This window comes from Macaca mulatta, chromosome 3 (assembly GCF_049350105.2).
Source record: "Macaca mulatta isolate MMU2019108-1 chromosome 3, T2T-MMU8v2.0, whole genome shotgun sequence".
Classification (NCBI taxonomy): domain Eukaryota; kingdom Metazoa; phylum Chordata; class Mammalia; order Primates; family Cercopithecidae; genus Macaca; species Macaca mulatta.
The window spans coordinates 95,900,637-95,925,394 of NC_133408.1; the positions used below are offsets into that span (position 1 = coordinate 95,900,637).

Below are 24,758 nucleotides of genomic sequence, written 5' to 3' on the forward strand. Positions count from 1 at the left end.
CGAATGACGTTCTTTGTGGCTGCTCAAAAAAGATAAGAACGATGAATTTCTTGCTTAGCTTTTTTTTTTTTTTTTTTTTTTGAGACGGAGTCTTGCTCTGTCGCCCAGTCCGGAGTGCAGTGGCGCGATCTCGCCTCACTGCAAGCTCCGCCTCCTGGGTTCACGCCATTCTCCTGCCTCAGCCTCCCGAGTAGCTGGGACTACAGGCGCCCACAACCGCGCCCGGCTAATTTTTTGTATTTTTAGTAGAGACGGGGTTTCACCGTGGTCTCGATCTCCTGACCTTGTGATCCGCCCGCCTCGGCCTCCCAAAGTGCTGGGATTACAGGCGTGAGCCACCGCGCCCGGCCTTTTTTTTTTTTTTTTTTTTTTTTTGAGACAAGAGTTTCGTTCTTGTTGCCCAGGCTTGAGTGCAGTGGCATGATCTAGGCTCACTGCAACCTCTGTCTCTCGGGTTCAAGCAATTATCCTGCCTCTGCCTCCCAAGTAGCTGGGACTACAGGCACACGCCACCACATCCAGCTAATTTTTGTATTTTTAGTGGAGACGGGGTTTCACCCATGTTGGTCAGGCTGGTCTCGAACTCCTGACCTCAGGTGATCTGCCCGCCTCAGCCTCCCTGAGTGCTGGGATTACAGTCGTGACCACTGCGCCTGACCTAGACTGTTTAGCTTTAACTTCCTAGGATACAAATATAAAACAGACTAGGGCCGATAATTTGCTGTTTTTTTGTAGTAAAAAGTTTGTAGTAAAAAGTTTAAAAAACGTATTTTAAATCCCCACTAAAGAAAAGTTTTTTAAAAAGGCTAGTTTCAGACTTTCAATCCACTGGACTTTAAAAAGTAACAATAGATTCTTTAATGAGTAGTTGTGAAGAAAAATGTAACAGTTAATTGATGGCAGGAAATACGAATTGATTTATACTGGTTTGAAGATTCTGGCTTGAGAGGAAATGCAACTTTACGGGGGAAGACGACTCAAAGGTTACAGGAACAATTTATTCATAAGGCAAAATATCTTCAACGTCTCTCCAAAACTTCGAGGGCAGAATCGGTATCTGCCGAGATGGTAAAATGTCCAGTGAGCAGGAAATATTTCACCGGATCTCACTTGCTTGGGAAAAAAGGCAGTGAACGCGACCCACGCGATAGACTAGATCGCACGCTCGGCCTCAGATTGGTCGAGCCTGTATGGGCTGCGCAAAAAGCGGAAGCGCGCTTTTCAAAGTCGTCCCACCGTCGATGAAGGCAGGCCACTTCCGGCGTAGCCATGGCGGCTAACGCTACTACCAACCCGTCACAGCTGCTGCCGTTAGGTAATCGCCGTCCTTTGGGGAGCAGGAACCGGGAGCTGAAGTTCAGGATTAGGGGCCGAGGGGCTGTTCCGAGGCAGGCCCTGGCCGAGTGTGGGGAAATGTATAGGACCAAATGCGGTTCGACTCTCGGCTCCAAGTCTTCAAGGCAGCAGGCCGCCCCTGCTCTTTAACGTGGTCGGGCTCCTCCGGGCAAGGATTTCTGACTCCTCAAAGCAGACCGTCACTGGAGAAGGTCCACATTTAGTGAACGTGTTGTCGGCCTCCTTTGTTGTGAGCCCGCCTCTGCAGTGTGATAGGTAGTAGGCCAACTTCTCAACCTGGCTTTTAAGATCCCCAGATTAGATAGACCATGTTATGTATATGGTTGACACTAACACCCTGGTCCGGAATGAGCCTTAAATGAGGAATCTGGAAACTAGCTCTGTTATTTATTCATTCAATAAGTAGTAACTGAGTATCTATACACGAGATACCGTGCCTGGGCATTTTTCAACGATAAACTTAAACCATAGCCATTGCCTTCAAATAGCACACAAGCCAGTGGAGGAGAGAATACTGGACAAGTAGACATCCTGCTACATAATGCTAGGCTGGCTAAAGAGATGTTCAAGCTGCCGTCAGAGCACAGAGGATAGACAGAGTTGGGGGAGGGAAGCAGTGACAAAGTTTCCGGTGAATATAATTATACCTATCTCCTCTTATGTTTTTGTAGCTGGTGAAGAGTTATTGAACTAGTGGTCGTGGCCGTGATTGAAAAGTTTTCATTCCTTCATGCCACAGACTCTTTTGGAATCCTCATTAGGCGCCAGATGCTGTGCTTAAACTGAGATTTGTATTATAAGACCTAAAGTTATTGAATGAATGTTTTTCCTGGTTTTTCTTTCACTATATGCAAGTAAGAGTGCCAGTAGGCACTCAAATATTTGTTGAAATAATGAATGGTAAAATAATATTTTTTCCCTCCTCAGAGCTTGTGGACAAATGTATAGGATCAAGAATTCACATTGTGATGAAGAGTGATAAGGAAATTGTTGGTACTCTTCTAGGATTTGATGACTTTGTCAGTATCCTTTTAAAAGGTGGTGGTGGTGGTATAGGTTTTTCTTAAGTATTTAATAACGTAAGAACTATAGACAATCAGTATATTTGTGATTATTATAATAAAATCAGTTCATTTTCAGGGAACTTATGATAATGTTTTAAGAGGTATGTATTGAAAGACGGTAAAGTTCCTATCAACAACAAACATTTTGAATTTGAGCCGTTGTGTTAAACATTATAATTAAAACTGAACAAGCGAGCCCAGTGGCTTACACCTGTAATCCCAGCGCTTTGGGAGGGCAAGGTGGGTGGATCGCTTGAGCCCAGGAGTTTGAGACCAGCCTGGGCAACATGATGAAACCCTGTCTCCACAAACATTACAAAAATTAGCTGGGCATGGTGACGTACACCTGTGGGCCCAGCTAATCTCTGGGACCGAGGCAGGAGGATCCTTTAAGCCCAAAAGGTGGAGGCTGCAGTGAGGTGTGAGTGTACCACTGCACTTAAGCTGGGATAACACAGCGAGACTTTGTCTCAAAAGAAAAGAAAAGAAAAGCTGAACAAAGGCAGAAGCTGGAGTAAATTCTCTATTTGTTTTCTTAACACCAAATTTCAGATATGGTACTGGAAGATGTCACTGAGTTGTGAGTAGTGTTAAAGAATTGGGGGGGAATCTCTTCTTAATTAAAGATAGTTTTACTACTTTTGAGTAAAATTATTTATAAGAAAACATTACCTGTTGGTGGAATAACCTTAAAGATAGAAGTTTTATCTGTTTGCTTGTAAAATTGGATCAGTGTTATTACCTTAATTTAATTATTAGTAAACTCCTAGACAATTAGTGGAGACACAGTTTTAAGGTAGAAGATAAAAAAAAGAGCTAGGAATTTTAGGGTTCAGGTCAAATCAAGGAACTGATAGTAAGAGCATTTAGACTGGACATGGTGGCTCACCCCTGTAATCCCAGCATTTTGGAAGGCCAAATGAGGAGGATTGAGCCTGGGAGTTTGAGACCAGCCTGGCCAACAAAGGGAGACCCCTGTCTCTATAAAAAATTTAAAAATTAGCTGGGTATGGTAGGGGGCAGCTGTAGTCCTAGCTGCTCTGGAGGGTGAGGATCCCGTGAACCAGGAGTTCTAGGCTGCAGTGAGCTATGATTGTACCACTGTACTCAGCCTGGGCAATAGAGCAAGACCCTGTCTCTTAAAAAAAAAACAAAACCCAAAAAACATTTCATTTCATATTTGATTTCCTGGGCAAGCTTTGGCTTCTTTTTATGAAGCTCTGTCTGACAGATGTGGATCTTAGGTCAGTGAGTTCATTCTGTTGCTTTTAATGAAGGTTACATTACCTAGTGGATAACCTTTGTAACTGAAAATTGTCGATATAATTGCCCAACCTCAGAGTAATTTGTATACAAGGATCACCTTTTTAGGGAGGGAAAGTATTTCCAAAATGTTGGCTTTGATTTTCACTGTTTATCCTGACTGTATTTTATCTATTCATTTAGTGAAATCACACCAGAAGGAAGAAGGATTACTAAATTAGATCAGATTTTGCTAAATGGAAATAATATAACAATGGTAAGACACATTGAAACTGTTTTGTTTAGATGGGAGCCCATTTTTCTGGGGCAGTGATTATAGAACTAACCTTAATGTTGCTTGCTTAACTAAATGATCATGGCCCAGTGGTGCGTAAGATGGGAAGGGTGTTCTCTGTGGTCAGGGCCCTAAAGCTCAGCTATTGAAGAGGCATTGGGTCTAAAGGTTAGTTTGCTTCGAATTTTTAATCGCTGTTGAGATAGTAAGTATTAATTGATGATGTTGGAAATTGTGAATAGATATTGACAATCTGGAGAAAATGGGAATGTGGAGCGCAGGGGACAGGCAAAGGTGGCTTAAGGAAGAGCAAGGGATTTTTAGATGACATGGTTGTTGTGTTACTAATAAACTCTTTTTCCTCTTTATGCAGCTGGTTCCTGGAGGAGAAGGACCTGAAGTGTGAATGAGTTTTCTTGACTTAGCTAGATTCTGTTTTGTCTTTTAATGACAAGAAAATGGAATTTTTTTCCCCCACCTTCTAATGTTTAAATCCCATAAAGCTAAGTTTCCCGTTAAAGGGAAGTGCTTTGAAGATGTGTACCCATTTTTGTAAGTTAATCATGATTATCCTGGAAAAAGAAGAAAAGAGCTTCTTTGAAGACGAAAATAAAGGTGTTTTTGGTTAATTGTCATTTTATTTATTGTACTGCAGTAGCCAGTGGAACAAAGATTGTGGTTATTTTGCCACTTACTTTTCTGTCATTATATGCTTATTTGCTTTCTCATTTACATGACCATTTGATTCTCAAACAAAAGTCGTTCCAAACAAAATGATGAACTTTGATTTGAACAGGTGCATTTAAACAACTGGAAATGATCACTTAGAAAATTAAATTAAAATGCTGTTGTTTTGTAATGAGGATTTTTCTACTGATTTCAAATTCCATGAACAACTATTGAAAACAAACAATATACAGGTAATATATGCACATTGTAGAAATGCGGGCATTATCTATTGGAATTTCCCTAAAGATACAAATTTTATCTATTTGTTTATAAAATTGGTTCAGAGGGTTATTACCTTAATGTAATTATTACTGAATTGCCAGGAAATTAGTGGAGACAGAGCTTTAAGGTAAAGGATACCAAAAACAGCTAAGAACTCTAGGACTCAGGTAAAATCAAGGAACTGATAATAAGATCATAGAACTGTATAAATTAAGTCAAAGAACTATTAAAAACAAACAGGTAATATACACATATCGTAGGATTATAAGTAAGCAAAAAGGAGAAGGTTGATCATGCTTTGCTGTATGTCTTCATAGACTTTCTCAGTCCACTCTCAGTACACATTTTATTTTACTTGTTCATCCTGATGTTTTACTCTCCACTTAAGCCATTTTTTGAATTTAAATGGTGAATATCTTTCCATGTCAAATATTTCAACATTAATGTATACATAAATGGATTTACTATAAATTATTTAGCCTATTCTTACCACAGTAGTCTAACTAGATCTTTATACATTTTTATTTTTCTAGAATAAACTAAAAAATGTGTAAGATCAAAGGGTGTATATTGTGTTGCCAAGAAAAACTTTGTGCCAAAAAAAAAATTTGTGCCAGGTGTCTTTCATAGTACTATTTATATCCTTCCCAACATTAGCTGTGTTCTACCTTCTCTCCTCTTTGCCATTTTTACAGGCAAAACCTGGCATGTCTAAAAATTTTCTTTTCCTTTTTTTTTTTTTGGAGACAGAGTCTCGCTGGAGTGCAGTGGCATGATCTCGGCTCACTGCAACCTCCAGTCAGGCTGGAGTGCTGTGTTGCAATATCAACACGACCTCTGCCTCCCATGTTCAAGTGATTCTCCTGCCTCACCCTCCCGAGTAGCTGGGATTACAGGTGGGTGCCACAACTCCCATCTAATTTTTATATTTTTAGTAGAGATGGGGATTTAACTTGTTGGCCAGGCTGGTCTTGAACTCCTGACCTCTAGTGATCCACCTGTCTCGGCCTCCCAAAGTGCTGGTATTAAAGGCATGAGCCACCAGCACTTTGGTTAATTTTGATCTCATTTGTATTTTGTAAATGACTTACCCGATGAGGCTTTTGCCATTGATGTTTGTCTTTTTCTTACTAATTTGTAAGAATTCTTGATGGGTTTCTCTTAGTCATGTATTTTGCTAATAATTTCCCTAGTTTGTAGTTTGCCACTTAGTGCTATTTTTGACATAAATGATGTATTTTAATGTAGTTACATGTTGACCTAGGCCATTATGGTTTTTGTATTTGGTCCGCGTGGATTGGAAGGACCTTTGCTTTGATTATACTTTTCTTTGGGCACTTTATGTTTTCTGCATTTGATTTAAATCTGGAATCTATCTGGAATTTTAGTATTACCACATGGAAAAAGGATCCAACTTTATTTTCCAAAACACAAAGCACTGATTTGTAGTTTTTTTCTGATTTACATGTTGTCAGTACTACTGCCTTGGCTAATTTCAAGCTACTGTGGCTTTAACAACTGGTTTGCAAAATTCTCAAGGATTTAACAGTTGATTCTCAGGAGACAGTATGTGCTGGTTGCCCCACACTTTGCTTCTAACTCTTGGGGGCAATGCTTTCCTTCCACTGTTGTATCTTTCCCTTTGGTGGTGAGTAAATGATGTAACACCTGCTTCTTTCCACTCCTTTATTATTTGCTATCCTAGGGGAGCTAATGGTCATACCCAAGCTCTTCCTTTTTTCATCCTAGGAGTTAGGCCAGGTGCAGTGACTCATGTCTGTAATCCCAGTGCTTGTGGGTGGTCAAGGTGGGAGGATAGATTGAGGCCAGTTGGAGGCCAGCCTGGACAATATAGTGAGACCCCGTCTCTACCAAAAATTTTTAAAAATTAGTGAGGTGTAGTGGTGTGCACCTGTAGTCCTACATACTTGGGAGGCTGAGGAAGGAGAGTTGCTGGAGCCCAGGAGTTTGAGATTTCAGTGAGCTATGATTGCATCACTGTACTGCAGCCTGGGTTACAGTGAGACCCTGTCTCAAAACCTACAATGAAACACCATTTCATGGGTGCTATATGATGGCTATAATGATAAAAAAGGAATGTTACAAGTATTGACTGGGATATGAAGAAATTTGAGCCCCAGTACTTTGCTGGTGCGAATGTAAAATGATGCATGCACTGTGGAAAATAATTTGATGATTCCTCACATAGTTAAATAGAATTACCATATGACCCTGCAACCTCTCTCCTCAGTTCATACCCAAAAGAACTAAAAACATGTCTGCATAGAAACTTGTGTGAACTTTTCACGGCAGCGTTATTCCTAATGCCCCAAAGTGGAAACAACCCAAATGTCCATCGATGGATGGATAGATAAATGAAATGTGGTATATTCGTACAATAGAATATTATCTACCTGTAAAAATGAATGAAATACTTGTGTGTGCTACAACATGGATGAACTGTGACAACATTATACTAAGTGAAAGAAGCCAGACACAAAAGACCACATATTTCATTTATATGATCCAGAACAGGCAAATTTACAGAAATAGACAACTATATTAGTAACTGCTAATAGATACGGGTTTGTTTTTTGGGGTGATGAAAATGTTCTGGGATTAGATGGTTGCACAACCTTGTGAATATACTAAAAATCACTGAATTGTAACCTTAAAAGGGTGGATTTCATGTTACATGAATTACATCTCAATTTTTAAAAAGTGATGTATCTGAGGCATATCTAATGTAACTTCTGAGGCCCTAAAAGAATTGCTTTCCCATGAGTGACAGCTTGGGTTGTGGCTGCTGAAAGGACTTTAACCACCTAAGCATCAAAACCCTCTCTGGTTAAGACTGAACAGAATAAGGATTTGGGGAAGATTGTTTGGGGCATTTAACTTAAGAATGTTGGACATTTTTTGTTTGTTTTGAGACAAGGTCTTGCTCTCTCACCCAGGCTGGAGTGCAGTGGTGTGATCAGCATTCACTGCAGCTTCAAACCACTGGGATCAAGCAGTCCTCCCACCTTAGCCTCCCAAGTAGCTGGATCCACGGGTACATGCCACCATGCCCAGCTACCTTTTATCTTTTTTTTTTTAAAAAGACAGGGTCTGTCACCCAGACTGGAGTGCAGCAGTCATGGCTCACTGTAGCCTCGACCTCTCGGGCTCAGGTGATCCTCCCTCACTACAGGTGCACACCACCACACCTGGCTAATTTTTTGTATTTTTGGTGGAGACTGGGTCTTGTCATATTGCCCAGGCTGGTCTCAACCTCCTGGACTCAAGCAGTCAACTCGCCTTGGCCTCCCAAAGTGCTGGGATTACAGTTGTGAGCCACTGTGCCTGGCCTAATTTTTTTTTTTTTTTCTTTTTTAAAAATATGGAACGCTTTACGAATTTGCGTGTCATCCTTGCGCAGGGGCCATGCTAATCTTCTCTGTATCGTTCCAATTTTAGTATATGTGCTGCCGAAGCGAGCACTGGCCTAATTTTTTAATATTTTGTAGAGACAGGGTGTCACCATGTTGCCCAGGCTTGTTGATTCTTAATTCACAAAAATAAGGGTATTTAGTTTTGGATTTTAATTCTAGTGGAGTTTAACATGTTTGGACTTTGATTTGGAAAGATATTTAATTATTGAATTCCAGTAAATTTGATAATGGGAGAGGATTACATGTAGATTTGGGCATCTCTGTTGTTGGCGTTTTATTATTGGATGTTAGTGTGCTGATATGCCAGGTTAGACCATGTATTAGTTGGGGTTCTCCAGAGACGACCAATAGTATATGTATATAGATATATAAGGAGATTTGTTAGGAGAATTAGCTCATGCTATTATGGAGGCTGGGAAGCCCCAAAACAGGCCGTCTGCAAGCTGGAAACCTTGATGTGGCTAAGTCGAAGTCCAAAGACCTCAGAACTCGGGATGCTGATGATAAAATTCTCAGTCTGAGGCTGAACGCCTGAGAACCCAGGGGGCTACTGGTGTAAGTCCTGGGGTCCAGAGGTCTCCTAGAGTTGGGATCACTCTTCCTTCTCTGTCCTCAGAGGACAACTTCATCAGAACATCAGGAGTTCTGATATCCAAGGACAGAGAAGGAAGAGTTGTCCCAGCTCTAGGAGGGAGACAGACATGTTGCCTTTTCTCTGTTTTTGTTCTCTTTGGACCCTCTGTCAACTGGATGCTGGCCCACGTTGAAGGTGCATCTCACCTAGTCCACTCAGACTCACACCCTAAAGTAGTCTGGAAACACCCTCAAACACAGCCAAATAATGCTTTACTAGGTTTCTAGATATCCTTAATCCCGTTAACTTGACACCTAAAATTAGCCATCACAGACCATGTTGCAGGATCAGGAGGACCAGAGAGAGACCTTGAGGTGTATACAGGAGGATATATTTATTATTGAGTGCACTCAGACCCTGCAGACTTAACGTCCAAAGACTGGGCCCAGAACAAAGACAGCACTTGACTTTTATGCACACTTCACAAAATGGGGTGGCTAGCTTGAAGCAAGCTTACAGTGGCCTGAAAGCAGGGATACAGAGGCAGGACAAAGACAGTTAATCAAATTGTAGCAGATCGTAACTCAGGATTACACATGACCATTGCCAATCAACCCAGATATCTGTTATCTAGGTTTTGCCTAAGCATGGGCTTATCCTATAACCTTCACTGTGGTGCCCAGGTGGCCATCACTCAGGCCTGCTCAGAGGCTCATGACCTTCACTCTACTGCTTAGATAAAATAGAATATTTGATGTCACTAGTTACAGAGAACAGGAATCTATGAACTCATTCCATAAAACGAAGGAAAATTTGTTTTTCTTTTCCCTATGTTGAGGGAATGCTGGGAGAGTTTCCAGAGCACATTAGATAATATCAAGACTCCCTGGGTCTGGGCCATGCCTGTTGCTGCCTCTGGGACAAGTCAGCCTAATACAGGAAAACTTATTTCTTTTTCTTTTTAAGTTTACTTTTTTTTAATTTCCCGCCTCAACCATGTGGTGGGGCGTGCTTTGGGATGGGAAATGGAGTGAATTTTCAGATTTAGAATTACAGAAGCCTTGGAGTTGCCTTAATACTGACTCCGTTCAGAGCCTTTTGGGGCAAAATCTAAACTCCTTCCAGTGATCCCAATAGCAGTTGGATTTGGGAGTGATAGACTGTGTTCTTCTCTATGGCTTTAATGGTTAAGTTCAGTGGGTGAAAAGAACAAAAAGATGGGGAATGTAAGGGAATAATGCTTCTTTTCTACCTCTGATGTTTTCTTCTACATGAAAGATTAATTAGTGTAACACATCTGCCCTCTCTCTGTTTTATGCCCAGAGACATGCAGACTGAGTTGCTCAAGGTAGTGTGGGTTCTGCTCTGCTTTTTCCTGTAAGTTTTAGAGGTGTCTGCTTCCACATGAAGAAGTCTGCGGTGGTCACTGATGCCTGTGGTTTGGTGGGTACATCTGGATAATTCTGGCGTTCCAAACAAAGAAGTTAACTACAGTCTGTAGATATAAGACATCATCCACTTAGCCTGTGTCAGTACTAACAGTGATCACTGTCTGTTTACTAGTTTGCCTTTGTTCTCAGTTGGTTCAGAACTCAATTGTGGAACAGGAGTGCTAATTATTGGCTCCCTCAAGACTCCAATAGCCCTCGAGTTTCTGCTGTACGAAGACAAAAACCTCCTCTGCCTTCCTGCCTGCCTCCCATCTCTACCTTGTTTTATCTGTCCATCCCAGCCATCAGACCATCAGAGCAACTGACTGATTGATCTAAAATGCAGGATTATGGTCATGCCATGTTTGGTTGTTTTTTTTTTTTTTAGACGGAGTTTCGCTCTTATTGCCCAGGCTGGAGTGCCATGGTGCGATCTCGGCTCGCAGCAACCTCTGCCTCCCAGGTTCAAGCGATTCTCCTGCCTCAGCCTCCTGAGTAGCTGGGATTACAGGTATGAGTTAACCATGCCTGGCTAATTTTGTATTTTTAGTAGAGACGAGGTTTCTCCATGTTGGTCAGGCTAGTCTTGAATACCTGACTTCAGGTGATCCACTTGCCTTGGCCTCACAAAATGCTGGGATTATAGGCTTAAGCCGCTGCACTTGGCTGGCTTTCAAACCTTTCAGTAAGTTACCTTCTATACGATGAAAGGCCAGGTTCCTTAACAGGTTACCATGAGGGGTGCCTATTGACCTTCTCAACCACATCTCAGTCTTGCCTTCATAGCACAGAATTTATAACACTGACTGTTTCTCCTCTTTGGCCTTTGGCTTTACTCATGTTGGACTTTTATGGGAAGAGCCTTATCTCCAAACTTCTCTTCACTTGGTTTACTTGTATTCAAGACTAGACTCAAATGTTTCTTCCTCCAGAAAGTTCTATGGGGTCCCTCAGCCCTCTATCACTACTCAATGCTTATATGGGACAGGTCATAGAGGCTTTTCTTATACTGTGAAACTGTCTTGAGTAGCTACTCTGTCCTAGAAAAATAACAGCCTCAAGCAGTTCATACCATGCACAGTCCTGGTTTCAAAGGAAACAAATCCTATTACACTCTTGGACCATAGACTAGAGTATGGGCCACCATCATCTGAGTATGTTGAGTTTGGCTGGTGTGGTCGATTGGCCCTCAGTGCAGTGATGCAAGTGGGCTTCTGGCTGTTATCTGGGAAGATCAGAGGCAGAAGCTAGGGAGCTCTAGCAGGGTCCTGGTGCTCTATGAGTACCACTCTTGGAAGACAGCAGGCCTCCTGGCCGACATTTCTCCAAGAAGTAGAACTGGTATTTCTCAGATCAGCCTGACACCCAAATTCACGCTCTGTGTACTTCAGTCACAAGGAGTTGAGGTTAGTGGGCATGAGGCTGCAATAGAGAGTGGTCAGAAAACAGATCTCATCTACTTTATCCAGGAGCGACCCTGACTGAATCTTATCTTTATTAGACATTTCATTCTTCAATTTAAGAAAAATCATGCATGACAACAGCTGACCACAAGAGGGCACTGTGGAACTAGGCAGGCAGCTAGTTGCTGGAGCCAAAGCTTTTTAGTTTTCCCCAGAGCCTCATTTGAACTCAGGTTTCTGGTCTCCTACTCTGCTGAACTTACTATTGGATCACACCACAAGGTAAAGGGTTAAATATACCACTATTTAACACTTCCCCAGCTCTTTTTTTTTTTTTTTTTTTTGCAAAAGAGGAATCTGTTTTTCATTCATTTATTTTATATTTTCTATATGAGGTGCCTTTTCTATTGTGAAATACTGTCTTTCAGCAGGTAGTGTTGTGAATGAAAACATGGGCGGTAGAATCAGACTTACCTTGACTCTAATTTTACCTTGATTTGTTAATCATGTGATTTGGGGCAGGTGCCTCAATTCCTTCATTCATAAATTGGGAATAATAAGCACCTCTCAAGGTTGTAACGATTGACAAATATAAGGTATGTAAATCATCCAGTATAGTTTCAGTTACACAGTAAGGGCTCAATAAATGGTGCTAGTTATTATTATTTAAAGAGCCTCTGAATCAACTCATTTTTACAGGTTTTCCATCACAGCAATTCCTTGTCAACAGTTGGAGCTGTCATTTAGTCCATAACAGTTACCTCTAGAATAGAACCCCTAGTTATTTTTTTTTTTAATTTTTATTTTTTCTGAGATGGGGTCTCACTCTGTCACCCAGATTGGAGTACAGTGGCATGATCTTACCTCCTGGGTTAAAGTGATTCTCCTACCTCAGCCTCCCGAGTATCTGGAACTACAGGCACGTGCCACCACACCCAGCTAATTTTTGTATTTTTAGTAGATACGGGGTTTCACCATGTTGGTCAGGCTGGTCTCGAACTCTTGACCTCATGATCCTCCCACCTTGGCCTCCCAAAGTGCTGGGATTATAGGTGTGAGCCACCGCTCCCATCCCCTAGTTATTTTTAAATCTTCTATTACACAAAGCACAGTGCTTGGGGCACAGGGGATCATAATATTTGTTGAATTAAGATGGTGACTAAGAATGCGGGCTTTATTAATTGGAAAATAATTGAACTCACAAAGCAACTAGGTGTAAGATAGTAAGGGAAGTGAAATAAAGAGGTAGAAGATTTCAAAATATGTTCATGGCTCTCATTAATTCATTAATAAAACAATCATTTATTGAGTACCACTTTGTTCCTGCCCTCCAGAAGCTCACTGCCTGGCCAGGGAGCTAGAGATTCCCTACATGTGATATGTCATGAATACATTAGCCTTTTCAGCTTGTAAAGAGGAGAGGGCTGGATTCTGCTTGTGGTGGGAGGGGGAAGCAGGAAAGACCTCTATGCTAGATATTCTCTGTCTGCCCATCCATTCCCTGCTCTGTGTTCTGGGATGCTGAATCCAGCTTACTGTGCGGCCTGTGCTCAGTTGCTCTCTGGTGACAGGTTGGGAGATCAGAGGGTGGGAAGAGAGAATGGCTGGAGCATTTCTTCTCTGGCACGTTCTTGCTTCAGCGCTCTGTCTCAGCAGTGGCTGAACCTCCCCATGACTACAGCACATACTGGCAGCTCCTCTTCCTTGTCTCTAGCTCTCTTTCTTTTTTTTTCCTTTTAAGCTCTGGCAAGAGGTCTGTAGCTCTTTCTTTTTTAAATTACAGCAAATATTATCTGATAATAATAATTATTATTTTATTTATTTATTTATTGAGATAAATTTTTCAGGCCAGAGTCTTGCTCTGTCACCAGGCTAGAGTGCAGTGGCGTGATATCGGCTCACTTCAACTTCTGCTTCCTGGGTTCAAGCGATTCTCCTGCCTCAGCGTCCCAAGTAGCTGGGGCTACAGGCACATGCCACCACGCCCAGCTAATTTTTGTATTTTTAGTAGAGATGGGGTTTCACCATGTTGGCCAGGAAGGTCTCGATCTCTTGACCTCGTGATCCACCCACCTTGGCCTCTCAAGGTGCAGGATTACAGGCGTGAGCCACCGTGCCCGACCTATTATTTTATTAAAGCAAAGAAGTCTTTAGCTCTCAAAGGGCTCTAGTAACACTGTCTCCTCTCCTAATCCCATTCAGTCCTGGGGTAGTAATGGCTTCCCACATTTGCCATTGTCTGGGGGCCTCACAGTTCCTCGTTCATTTTTTAATACTGCCTTTATCTTTGTGAGCAATCCTTTCATTAAAGTCTCTTTATCTGAACCTTGCTGGGCCAGACTGACATAGCATCCTAGAAGAGGAGATCCTTGAGCTGGGCCTTGGCAAAGGAGCAGGTACTTGTCAGGCAGAGAAGAGGGACAAAAGGAATAGGAAGGGAGATGTGAAGGATTTGGCATTAGGGGCTGTGAGTGATGTGGAGTAGCTGGAATACAAGGTGCATCTGAAAATTGGGTTTGCCTGAGTCAGAATGAGCCTTGGCAACTTCTGGAGGGTGGAGTTAAGGGATTTTCTTTTTTAAAGGATCTGTTTGCACCATCTGGTTTACGAGGAGGACGGGGAATCTTTTGGGGGTTGCAGGTTCAGACCTATTCAGCCTTACCTGGTGAATTTAGAGGAGAGTGCTTTGGAAGCCAGGATGAAGGGATGATTTCAGAGGTCTGGAGGTTTTATCACAGGGGAATAAAGAGTCATAGGTATGACGAAGTGGCTTCAAAAAACAGCATGAGTTCAGAAAGGAGTAAAGATCCCGGGAGAACATAGTGACTCTGCTTGACAAAGCTAAATCTCCTCCCCTGGAGAGGAGAGGGGTTAAGTAAAAACCAAAACCAAACCAATAACAAGAGTTGCACAGCTTTCCAGATGTAAACCATGTATCTTCTGGGCCCACTATTTTCCCCTGGGCCCCTTGATAGGAAGGAGTGTGGGGACTGTGTCAGCCACACACAGGAGAAGCAGGGAGGTCAACAGTTTGGAAAGGGAGATAGAAGGGCAATTAGGAAACTTGAGTTTGTCACCAAGTGACTGTGTAACCTTGGGGTAAGCCACTCTTTTTTCTTTCAGGGCTTCAACTTTTTTACCTATAAAACAAGAGTGAAGTTGAATGTTTGGGTTCCTTTCTAGCACTGACTCTCTGCTTTGATTGTCTGCACTTCAGTGGAAGAGCACATCAGCCCAGGGCCCGAGGCCTCAGTCAGGGGAAGGGAAGGTTGACCTCTGGTGAGGGGTCGTGTCCTTGGGGCTCAGGCATTCTCCCTCTTCCCTCTAACCATGGGTACCCCATGACTGCTGGCCATGCTGTGTTTGGAATCTGAGGTGAATTGGGAGCCTTTGGGAACTTGGGAGCCTGTCCCCACATCTGTGTATTGCTCTGACTTAATGTCCTGTGGGAATCTAGCAGTTTTGGATATGGCAACTAATTTTTTTTTTTTTTTTTGAGCCAGGGTCTTGCTTTGTTGCCCAGTCTGGAGTGTGGTGGCACAATCTTGGCTCACTGCAAACTCTGCCTCCCAGGCTCAAGCCATCCTTCTGCCTCAGCCTCCTGACTAGCTGGGACTACAGGCATGTGCCTGGCTAATTTTTGGTATTTTTTGTAGAAATGGGGTTTCACTGTCTTGCTCAGGCTGGTCTGTAACTCCTGGACTCAAGCCATCCTCCTGCCTTGGCCTTCCAAAGCACTGAGATTACAGGCATGAGCCACTGCGTCCGGCCACTGTAGCTAATCATTTTAAAGCTATAATGCTCCTTGCTTTCCTTGCTTCCTTCTCCTTTTCTCTTCTGTTTCAATGAGAACAAACTTGAAAACCATCAGACTAAAAGCCACTTCAAGAGGAATCATGGTCTGGTGTAGAAGCCCTAATGCTACAGACTGAGTGAGCTCCGGCAAGCCATTTTCCCTCTTTGGGTCTTGGTTTCCTCATCTTTTAAGCCAAAGCAATAACTCATGCCTTTCCTACTCCACACAGTTATTCTGGAGATCCAAAGGGCTCATAGATGTGAAATGCTTTAACTTGAATAACTTTCTATGTTGACATGAGGGCTAACTGGATCCCTCTTCCTTCATCATTGGATATCAGCTGGTAACTTCCTGGCTGGCTTTTACATCTACACTGCTTTCCAAAAAGAGCTGTGGCATCCTATAAAATAATTTATCATTGTATCTGCTATAACAATAGGGAAATGTACTAGAATAGAAGATCATGACCATGGGGTGCAGTGACTCAGATGTGGGTCATGGGCTCTCCTGCCTCCTCTGTTCTCTGGGAAGGACTCTACTTACCTCCTTTCATGCATTTTTTTGTGTCCATAATTGCTGCTTCTTGGGCCATAGGTCCCATTCATACTTCCTCATAGAAACCCTGTTATTTGTCATTGGTTTTAGCCAGCTCCACAGTCAGCATCTCATGAGGGTAATAAGAAGTGGGAAGGCCCTTATTTTTTCCTATACTGAATTGCCTGGAGAGTGTCTCTTGCTGATTGCAGCTAGAAGTGTGACATTTTAGTTAGTGGAGAAACTTGAGTCAGGCAAGCGGCAGCCTGTGCCATCAGGAGGGTGAAAAAGGGCTGAGGAAGAAGGGAAATGCTCAGTGGAGTAATTTGGCTCAGGTGTTTTCCTGGATCCAGGTTGGGTGTTCACATCACCACAGGTGGGGATTGTACATGCTCAAGGAATTTTCCCTTGTGATAGAAACCATAAATGAGCATCCTTAGACACCTAGTTTCTTCTATTCCACCTGACACCTGTGTTGGGAAAATGAACTCTGAGAGGTGAGCACCTCACCCAAGGACTTCCAGCTGTCCCAGTGACTGGTGCTTGAGGATGACACAAGCCTGCATTGGGATCTGTGGTTTCTCAAGGCATGGGTTCAGAGTGGGATGAGCTGGAAGGGAGCTTACATCACCTCTAGGCCCAGTCCCTCACTTTGTAGGTGGGGAGACCTGGGCTCAAAGAGAGGCGTTGACTTGATAAGCGACTCAGGGGCTGTGCTGGAACTGGTGCTTAGATCATTGGAACCTGATTCAGAGCTCTTGGCTGTGCCACTCCACCTCTGTGACTGGATGGTGATGGTTGGGTTACCCCGGATAAAATTACCTTCCTCTACCCCAGAGGCTGAAACCACTTGTGTCCGAACTCTTGCACTTTCCCCATTGGTATCATAGAGATACTCATTTCTAGTTTATTTCTAAAGAGCCATCTCTTCCCTGCAGGTGGATTACTACTCAGACTGACGCCTCTTCCAACTCACAGCCCCTGGCACCTTGAGAAATGCTGACAATCAGCAGCAGAAGACAAATGACGTGAGGGGATCACGAGGAGGGACTTAGATGGGACAGGAGCCTGCAAGGAAGAGGGCCCAGGGAGGAATTTAAAGGCAGCCTGGGGCTGGGGTGGGGGAATCTGGCTTCTAATACCTGTTTCGTCATTTCTTAATTGTGTGACCTTGGAGAAGTTACTTAATATCTGTAAGCCTCGGTGCCCTACTCTGCAAAATAGGGATGGTAACATGTACTTCAGGGTTATATGAGAATGATATGAAATAATGTATTTGATAATATATATTATAGATATAATATATAAGGGCTAATATATATATGAAATATATGTGATATGAGAGCACCCCACGGTGCGGGGTGGGCAGTAGGTGCTCCACAGGAGGGAGTTTCTTCACTCCTGGCAACAGATGCAGTGCCTGGAGCGCCTCCTATCTTCCTGCCTTTGCAGAGCTCCCATCCTCAAGACTTCTCCAATTATGCAGGTGACATGTTACAGTGACAAAGGTCAAACTGTATTTTTTTTTAAGAAAAAACGGGGTATATTTATTGGTTCATGTAGTTTAACCTTCCAGTTCCTGGCATTCCTAGCTCCATGGGCTCTAAAGATGTCATCAGGATGCAGTCTCTCCATCTCTTCACCTTGCTCTCCTCCTTGTTCTTTCCATTCTCAGGCACGCTCTCCCTGATGGAGATAAGAGCAAGGATGCAGACCCACATTTTGGTGTCAGCAGAAAGCCCAGCAGAAAGACCACCAATAGAAGTGATATTAATATACCATTTTGTAGGGGGTCCTGGTCACCTGCTTTTTGCCTTTGACCATCTACCTCTTTCTAAGTGGCCCCCAGGAAAAATATATGCACAGAGGATTATAGCTTTTTTTCTTGCTTGGGCATGGTGTCAGAAGTGGCTGGTTGGCTTCCATTTTTCAAACTCTTTCCTTCCATGGCTGCCCAGCTAAAGACTACATTTCTATGCCTCCATTGCAGCAAAGTTTAATCATGTAAGAATCATGTCACAAGATCGTGGCCAATGAAGTATGGATGAAGTGGTAGAGGATGAGATGAATGCTGCAGAGGAAAAAGAAGAAGGCAATAGTGGTGCTGCCATACCAGTCGTAGACCACCTACCTGGCTATTTGCATGAGTAGGCCATCTTATTTAACCCTCTTGGTTAAGGCTAACGGATACAGGCACAAATGCAAGCCATAGCGTCCTAGTGAATGAGATCAGACCATACAGAAGATTTCTTCTGCCCAGGTTGGAGGCTGGTTTGGGCCTGGATTCAGAGCTGAGTGGAGACAAGCCAGAATTTTCCAAAGCAAGAAAATTTGCAACAGCTTGCCTCAGGGGAATTCCTGCTCTTAAGTTGGTTCAGATGTCTGTGGCCAATGAAGCTTTCAAGGGCTGGCTCTCAGAAGCCTGGGAAAAACTACAGGAATGAAATGAATCCAAAGATTGTTTAACATTATTTTTTTTTCTTTTTTTAAAAATTATTATTATACTTTAAGTTCTAGGGTACATGTGCATAACGTGCAGGTTTGTTACATATGTATACTTGTGCCATGTTGCTGTGCTGCACCCATCAACTCATCAGCACCCATCAACTCATCATTTACATCAGATATAACTCCCAATGCAACCCCTCCCCCCTCCCCCCTTCCCCCTCCCCATGATAGGCCCCGGTGTGTGATGTTCCCCTTCCCAAGTCCAAGTGATCTCATTGTTCAGTACCCACCTATGAGTGAGAACATGCGGTGTTTGGTTTTCTGTTCTTGTGATAGTTTGCTAAGAATGATGGTTTCCAGCTGCATCCATGTCCCTACAAAGGACACAAACTCATCCTTTTTGATGGCTGCATAGTATTCCATGGTGTATATGTGCCACATTTTCTTAATCCAGTCTGTCGCTGATGGACATTTGGGTTGATTCCAAGTCTTTGCTATTGTGAATAGTGCCGCAATAAACATACGTGTGCATGTGTCTTTATAGCAGCATGATTTATAATCCTTTGGGTATATACCCAGTAATGGGATGGCTGGGTCATATGGTACATCTAGTTCTAGATCCTTGAGGAATCGCCATACTGTTTTCCATAATGGTTGAACTAGTTTACAATCCCACCAACAGTGTAAAAGTGTTCCTATTTCTCCACATCCTCTCCAGCACCTGTTGTTTCCTGACTTTTTAATGATCGCCATTCTAACTGGTGTGAGATGGTATCTCATTGTGGTTTTGATTTGCATTTCTCTGATGGCCAGTGATGATGAGCATTTTTTCATGTGTCTGTTGGCTGTATGAATGTCTTCTTTTGAGAAATGTCTGTTCATATCCTTTGCCTACTTTTTGATGGGGCTGTTTGTTTTTTTCTTGTAAATTTGTTTGAGTTCTTTGTAGGTTCTGGATATTAGCCCTTTGTCAGATGAGTAGATTGCAAAAATTTTCTCCCATTCTGCAGGTTGCCTGTTCACTCTGATGGTAGTTTCTTTTGCTGTGCAGAAGCTCTTTAGTTTAATTAGATCCCATTTGTCAATTTTGGCTTTTGTTGCCGTTGCTTTTGGTGTTTTAGACATGAAGTCTTTGCCCATGCCTATGTCCTGAATGGTACTACCTAGGTTTTCCTCTAGGGTTTTTATGGTATTAGGTCTAACATTTAAGTCTCTAATCCATCTTGAATTAATTTTCGTATAAGGAGTAAGGAAAGGATCCAGTTTCAGCTTTCTACTTATGGCTAGCCAATTTTCCCAGCACCATTTATTAAATAGGGAATCCTTTCCCCATTTCTTGTTTCTCTCAGATTTGTCAAAGATCAGATGGCTGTAGATGTGTGGTATTATTTCTGAGGACTCTGTTCTGTTCCATTGGTCTACATCTCTGTTTTGGTAGCAGTACCATGCTGTTTTGGTTACTGTAGCCTTGTAGTATAGTTTGAAGTCAGGTAGCGTGATGCCTCCAGCTTTGTTCTTTTGACTTAGGATTGTCTTGGAGATGCGGGCTCTTTTTTGGTTCCATATGAACTTTAAAGCAGTTTTTTCCAATTCTGTGAAGAAACTCATTGGTAGCTTGATGGGGATGGCATTGAATCTATAAATAACCTTGGGCAGTATGGCCATTTTCACGATATTGATTCTTCCTATCCATGAGCATGGTATGTTCTTCCATTTGTTTGTGTCCTCTTTTATTTCACTGAGCAGTGGTTTGTAGTTCTCCTTGAAGAGGTCCTTCACATCCCTTGTAAGTTGGATTCCTAGGTATTTTATTCTCTTTGAAGCAATTGTGAATGGAAGTTCATTCATGATTTGGCTCTCTGTTTGTCTGTTACTGGTGTATACGAATGCTTATGATTTTTGCACATTAATTTTGTATCCTGAGACTTTGCTGATGTTTAACATTATTTTTATCAACTCCTTTACATTTACTTTCCCAGAAAGCCTTTTGAAACCCTGTTTTATTATGAAAATATTTAAACATTAAGAAAACTAGAGAAAATACCTATTCCTATATTCTACAGGGATCAACATAATGCCATATTTGCTTCATCTTTCATTCTTCCTCCTCCTTTTCTCCCTCCCTTTTTCTCTCTGCCCGTCCTTTCTCTCTTTTGTTCTTTCTTTTGGCTGTAGCCTTTTTTTTTTTTTTTTTTTTGAGACGGAGTCTCACTCTGTCGCCCGGGCTGGAGTGCAGTGGCCAGATCTCAGCTCACTGCAAGCTCTGCCTCTCAGGTTCATGCCATTCTTGGGCCTCAGCCTGCCGAGTAGCTGGGACTACAGGCGCCCACCACCATGCCCGGCCAATTTTTTGTAGTTTTAGTAGAGACGGGGTTTCACCGTATTAGCCAGGATGGTCTTGATCTGACCTCGTGATCCGCCCGCCTCCGCCTCTCAAAGCGCTGGGATTTCAGGCGTGAGCCACCGCACTCGGCTTGGCTGTAGTCTCTCTCTCTTTTTTTTTTTTTCAGACAGTTTTGCTCTGTCGCCCGGGCTGGAGTGCAGTGTTGCAATCTCGGCTCATTGCAAGCTCCGCCTCCCGGGTTCAAGCAATTCTCCGGCCTCAGCCTCCTGAGTAGCTGGGACTACAGGCGCCCGCCACCGCGCCCGGCTAATTTTTTTTTTTTTTTCATTTTTAGTAGAGGTGGTGTTTCACCATGTTAGCCAGGATGGTCTCGATCTCCTCATCTTGTGATCCACCCGCCTGGGCCTCCCAAAGTGCTGGGATTACAGGCGTGAGCCACCGTGCCTGGCCGGCTGTAGTCTCTTAAAGGAAATCTCTGCCAATATATCTTTGTATCCCTAAATACTTCTGTATACAATTCTTAAATATAAGCATATTTTCTTATAGGACAATACCATTATTATATGTAATAAAATTAGAAGTAATTCATTCATATTATTTAATACCCAGGATTAAAGCTGGATTATATTTACCTAGTTGTCTCAAAACTGTGTTTTTACAGTAGGTTTCTGAATTAGGATTCAAGCCAAGTCTACTCATTACATTTGGTTGTTACATCAACAAAACTTTAACGAGAGCTGCCGCAACAACAGGATCTGAAGGCTAGGGTTATTATAACTCTGCTTTTCTTGGAGAGTGGACAGCCAGAGGGAGGTGAAGAACAACAGGTCTGGGATGCACCAGCCAGATAATCCCGTCCACAGGTCCCTGATTTGCTCACAGATACGTGATTTCTTTCATTTTTTATGTTTGTAATCATTCATTCGTGGAGTGGTTCATTGAAAGTGGACAATGCAAGGGTGAGACACTTCTAGCGTCTGATTTAAATCCAGCCCTTAACTTAACTTATTTAACATATGGGTTCATTTGAAACAAACTGATCTATGGCCTCTTATGTATGTTGAGTGCCCATTATACGCCAGTGCTGTTTAGAGACAGCACAAAGAATGGCAAGAGAAGCTAGCAAAAATGTTCTTAATTAGACGGAGGACACAGGCACGCCCTTTCAGCTGCAAGGCGCTGTACAGAGGAGTGGAAAGAAAGTGCCGTGGGTGCACAAAGGGAAGGGGAAGTGTGATCAGCTCCCCCGGGAGAGGTCAGGAGAGGCTTTCCTGAAGAGGTAATCATGGAGCTGCACGTTAATATTTTCCTGCTAGGGGGAAACGCATTCCAGGCAGTGGGAACAGAATAACCCAAGGCACTAAAACTCTAAAATGCAGCAAGGATCTTGAGCAGCAGTGTTTCAAGTCACATGATGGGTATTTGCCCCTATGAAAATAATTCAGTTTTATCTACAAAATGTGCCTTCGGATTTCAAATAGAGATGAACGTACTGTTTAGAACACGTTTTGACAACGCTACCTTTTTAAAAACTCTACTGGGTTGTGCACCATTCATTCCTACCCTGCCTGCCATCCCTTACCAGGTCAAACAAACAAGATTAGTTTTTTAAAAAATTTTAGATATTTTTATTTCTCCAAATTTGTTATTTATCAGATGTGAATGAAATAAAAAATATAATTGAGTCCCATCATCATCATCATCATCATCATCATCATGGAAATGGCTTTAAGAGAAAACTGGTCAGATGAATATTATTGCTTCCCATTTTCTTTTTTTTTTCTTTTCTTTTTCTTTTTTTTCTTTTTTTTTTTTTTGCGACAGAGTGTCGCTCTGTTGCCCAGGCTGGAGTGCAGTGATGCCATCTCGGCTCACTGCAACCTCCACCTCCCAGGTTCAAGGGATTCTCCTGCCTCAGCCTCCTGAATAGCTGGGATTACAGGCGTGTGCCACACGCCCAGCAATTTTTTTGTATTTTTAGTAGAAATGGGGTTTCACCATGTTAGCCAAGATGGTCTCGATCTCCCGATCTCATGATCCACCTGCCTCGGCCTCCCAAAGTGCTGGGAATACAGGTGTGAGCCACCGCATCCAGCCTGCTTCCCATTTTCAACCAGTAAATAGTTGCCACTGATAAACTGACAGCCAGGAGTCTGTCAAGAATGCTCAAGATACATTATATAATACAACATGACTGTTCATAGCGGGAACAATCCCAGGAAATAACTTACATGTACTTCCTGATTTCATCATACAAGACAAGCACAAAAGCATCACCCATGCCTCTGAGAACACTGGACCATGCACCCTTGAAAAAAACTTTGCCTCCTTCATTACCAGCAATCTTCCTCCAGCAGTCAAGTGTGCCTGTGTACATGATGTCAGTTCCTTTGCACCCTGACTGCATCATCATGCAGCATTGAACGCTGTCAAATGGATAGGAAGTCAACCCAGCAATAGCAGTGACAGTCTGTGCGATCATCCAGCTGATGACGATGTGGGTGTTCTTGGGATCAGGAAGCATTCCCTTTGCAGTGTCATAGATACTTAAGTAGGCAGCTCGGTAGATGACAATACCCTGCACAGACTTGTTAAAGCCTTGGTACAGGCCCTTAATCCCATCAGTTTTGTAGATCTTAACCAGGCAGTCACTGAGGCCTCAGAATTCCCTTTCAGCTCCAGCTTTACCTGCATCAGCTGCTAGACAGGTACAGGCAAAATCAAGAGGGTACACAAAACACAAGGATGTGGCCCCAGCGGCACCGCCTGATGCCAGATTCCCTGCAAAGTAGCTCCCAAACTGGGTCCTCTTGTCCACATCACCCAGGAATATCTGCTTGTATTTATCTTTGAAGGCCAAGTTGAGAGCCTGGGTGGGGAAGTTATCTGATGACATTGGCCAGGTTACGGTGCCAGAAGGACAGGACTCCCTGCTCCTTGGGAATATGGACCATGCAGTCTATAATGCCCTTGTATTGCATATCTGCGGTGATCTGCTTGCTGGCATGCTGTACCTCCAGCAGCAGCTTGACTCTCTTGATGGGTGCTACCCCCATCTTGGAGATGGCTGCTGCTACTACACCTGCCAGGAAGTCCTTGGTGAAGGACACAGCGGCATCTGTCATGTTGAAAGGAAAGAGGAGGCAGGCTGCTGCAGGACAGGACTGGGCCGGGAACTAGCTTTCACGCCAGGGCTGTGGGGCAACAATATTAGTTTTTGTCAAATTCCAAAGCTTCATTTTTTTCCTCAAGTCCCTTTATAACTTCCCAATCTCTCTTCTTTGACTGCTCAAGATAAAACAAAAATATAATGCAAAAAATATTTCCATTCTTTTAACAAATAAAAACTCCTAAATCAATTACTTTTTACCTTTATGGTTTTGATAATCTATTCGTCATGGGTCAATGACACTTGATAGAAAAGTGGACTTCTGATCTGGTTTAAAGTCAAATCAAGGTTGTGTCCTGAGGAATTCTTGAAACTCCATGAATAACCCTGATGCTGTTAGGGAGGAATAAGATGACTGAGTCTAGTGAGAGTGCTATCACCTGAGCAGTGGGACCCAGCTACTTTGTGCAATCGACTGACAAAGTGGGTGGCCTGCAACTCGGAAATTGTGCACTCACATTCTCATTCGAGTAGCTCTGCAAGGCTAGGACAGATAGGCATGACTGTATGCAACGGGCAGAGGAAACACGTGGTGTGGTGTTAAAGTTTTGCACTTGGGGACTTGTCCTGGCTCACAGCCACCATCAAAGTGATATGAAGTAGGTGACATTTAGAGTGTTTTTTCCTTGTGCTAGGCACTGTTCTAAGCATGCTATTCACAACAACTCAGTGAGGTGGGTTGTATTATTCCCCTCGTACCAGTCAAGATTCTCCAGAG

At 42.9% G+C, this 24,758-nt stretch overlaps 1 protein-coding gene, 1 long non-coding RNA gene, 1 other non-coding gene and 1 pseudogene across 3 annotated transcripts; 2 read left to right on the forward strand and 2 right to left on the reverse strand.

The window, feature by feature from the left end:
- Positions 1–1,236: 1,236 nt before the first annotated feature.
- Positions 1,237–4,905, forward strand: LSM5 (LSM5 homolog, U6 small nuclear RNA and mRNA degradation associated). The gene is given in 5 exon segments (NM_001257816.1): positions 1,237–1,315; positions 2,284–2,379; positions 2,973–3,000; positions 3,867–3,939; positions 4,331–4,905. Coding segments are annotated over 5 exon segments (276 nt in total). The 5' UTR covers positions 1,237–1,269; the 3' UTR covers positions 4,364–4,905.
- Positions 4,906–8,284: 3,379 nt separating this feature from the next.
- On the reverse strand, positions 8,285–8,391 carry LOC114677318 (U6 spliceosomal RNA). Its single transcript, XR_003728584.2, has one exon. It is a non-coding gene; the product is annotated as a U6 spliceosomal RNA (small nuclear RNA).
- Positions 8,392–10,718: 2,327 nt separating this feature from the next.
- On the forward strand, positions 10,719–17,868 carry LOC144339874 (uncharacterized). The gene is made up of 3 exons (XR_013415410.1): positions 10,719–10,857; positions 17,018–17,107; positions 17,755–17,868. It is a non-coding gene; the product is annotated as an uncharacterized LOC144339874 (long non-coding RNA).
- Positions 17,869–22,983: 5,115 nt separating this feature from the next.
- On the reverse strand, positions 22,984–24,121 carry LOC694131 (ADP/ATP translocase 2 pseudogene; annotated as a pseudogene).
- Positions 24,122–24,758: the final 637 nt, after the last annotated feature.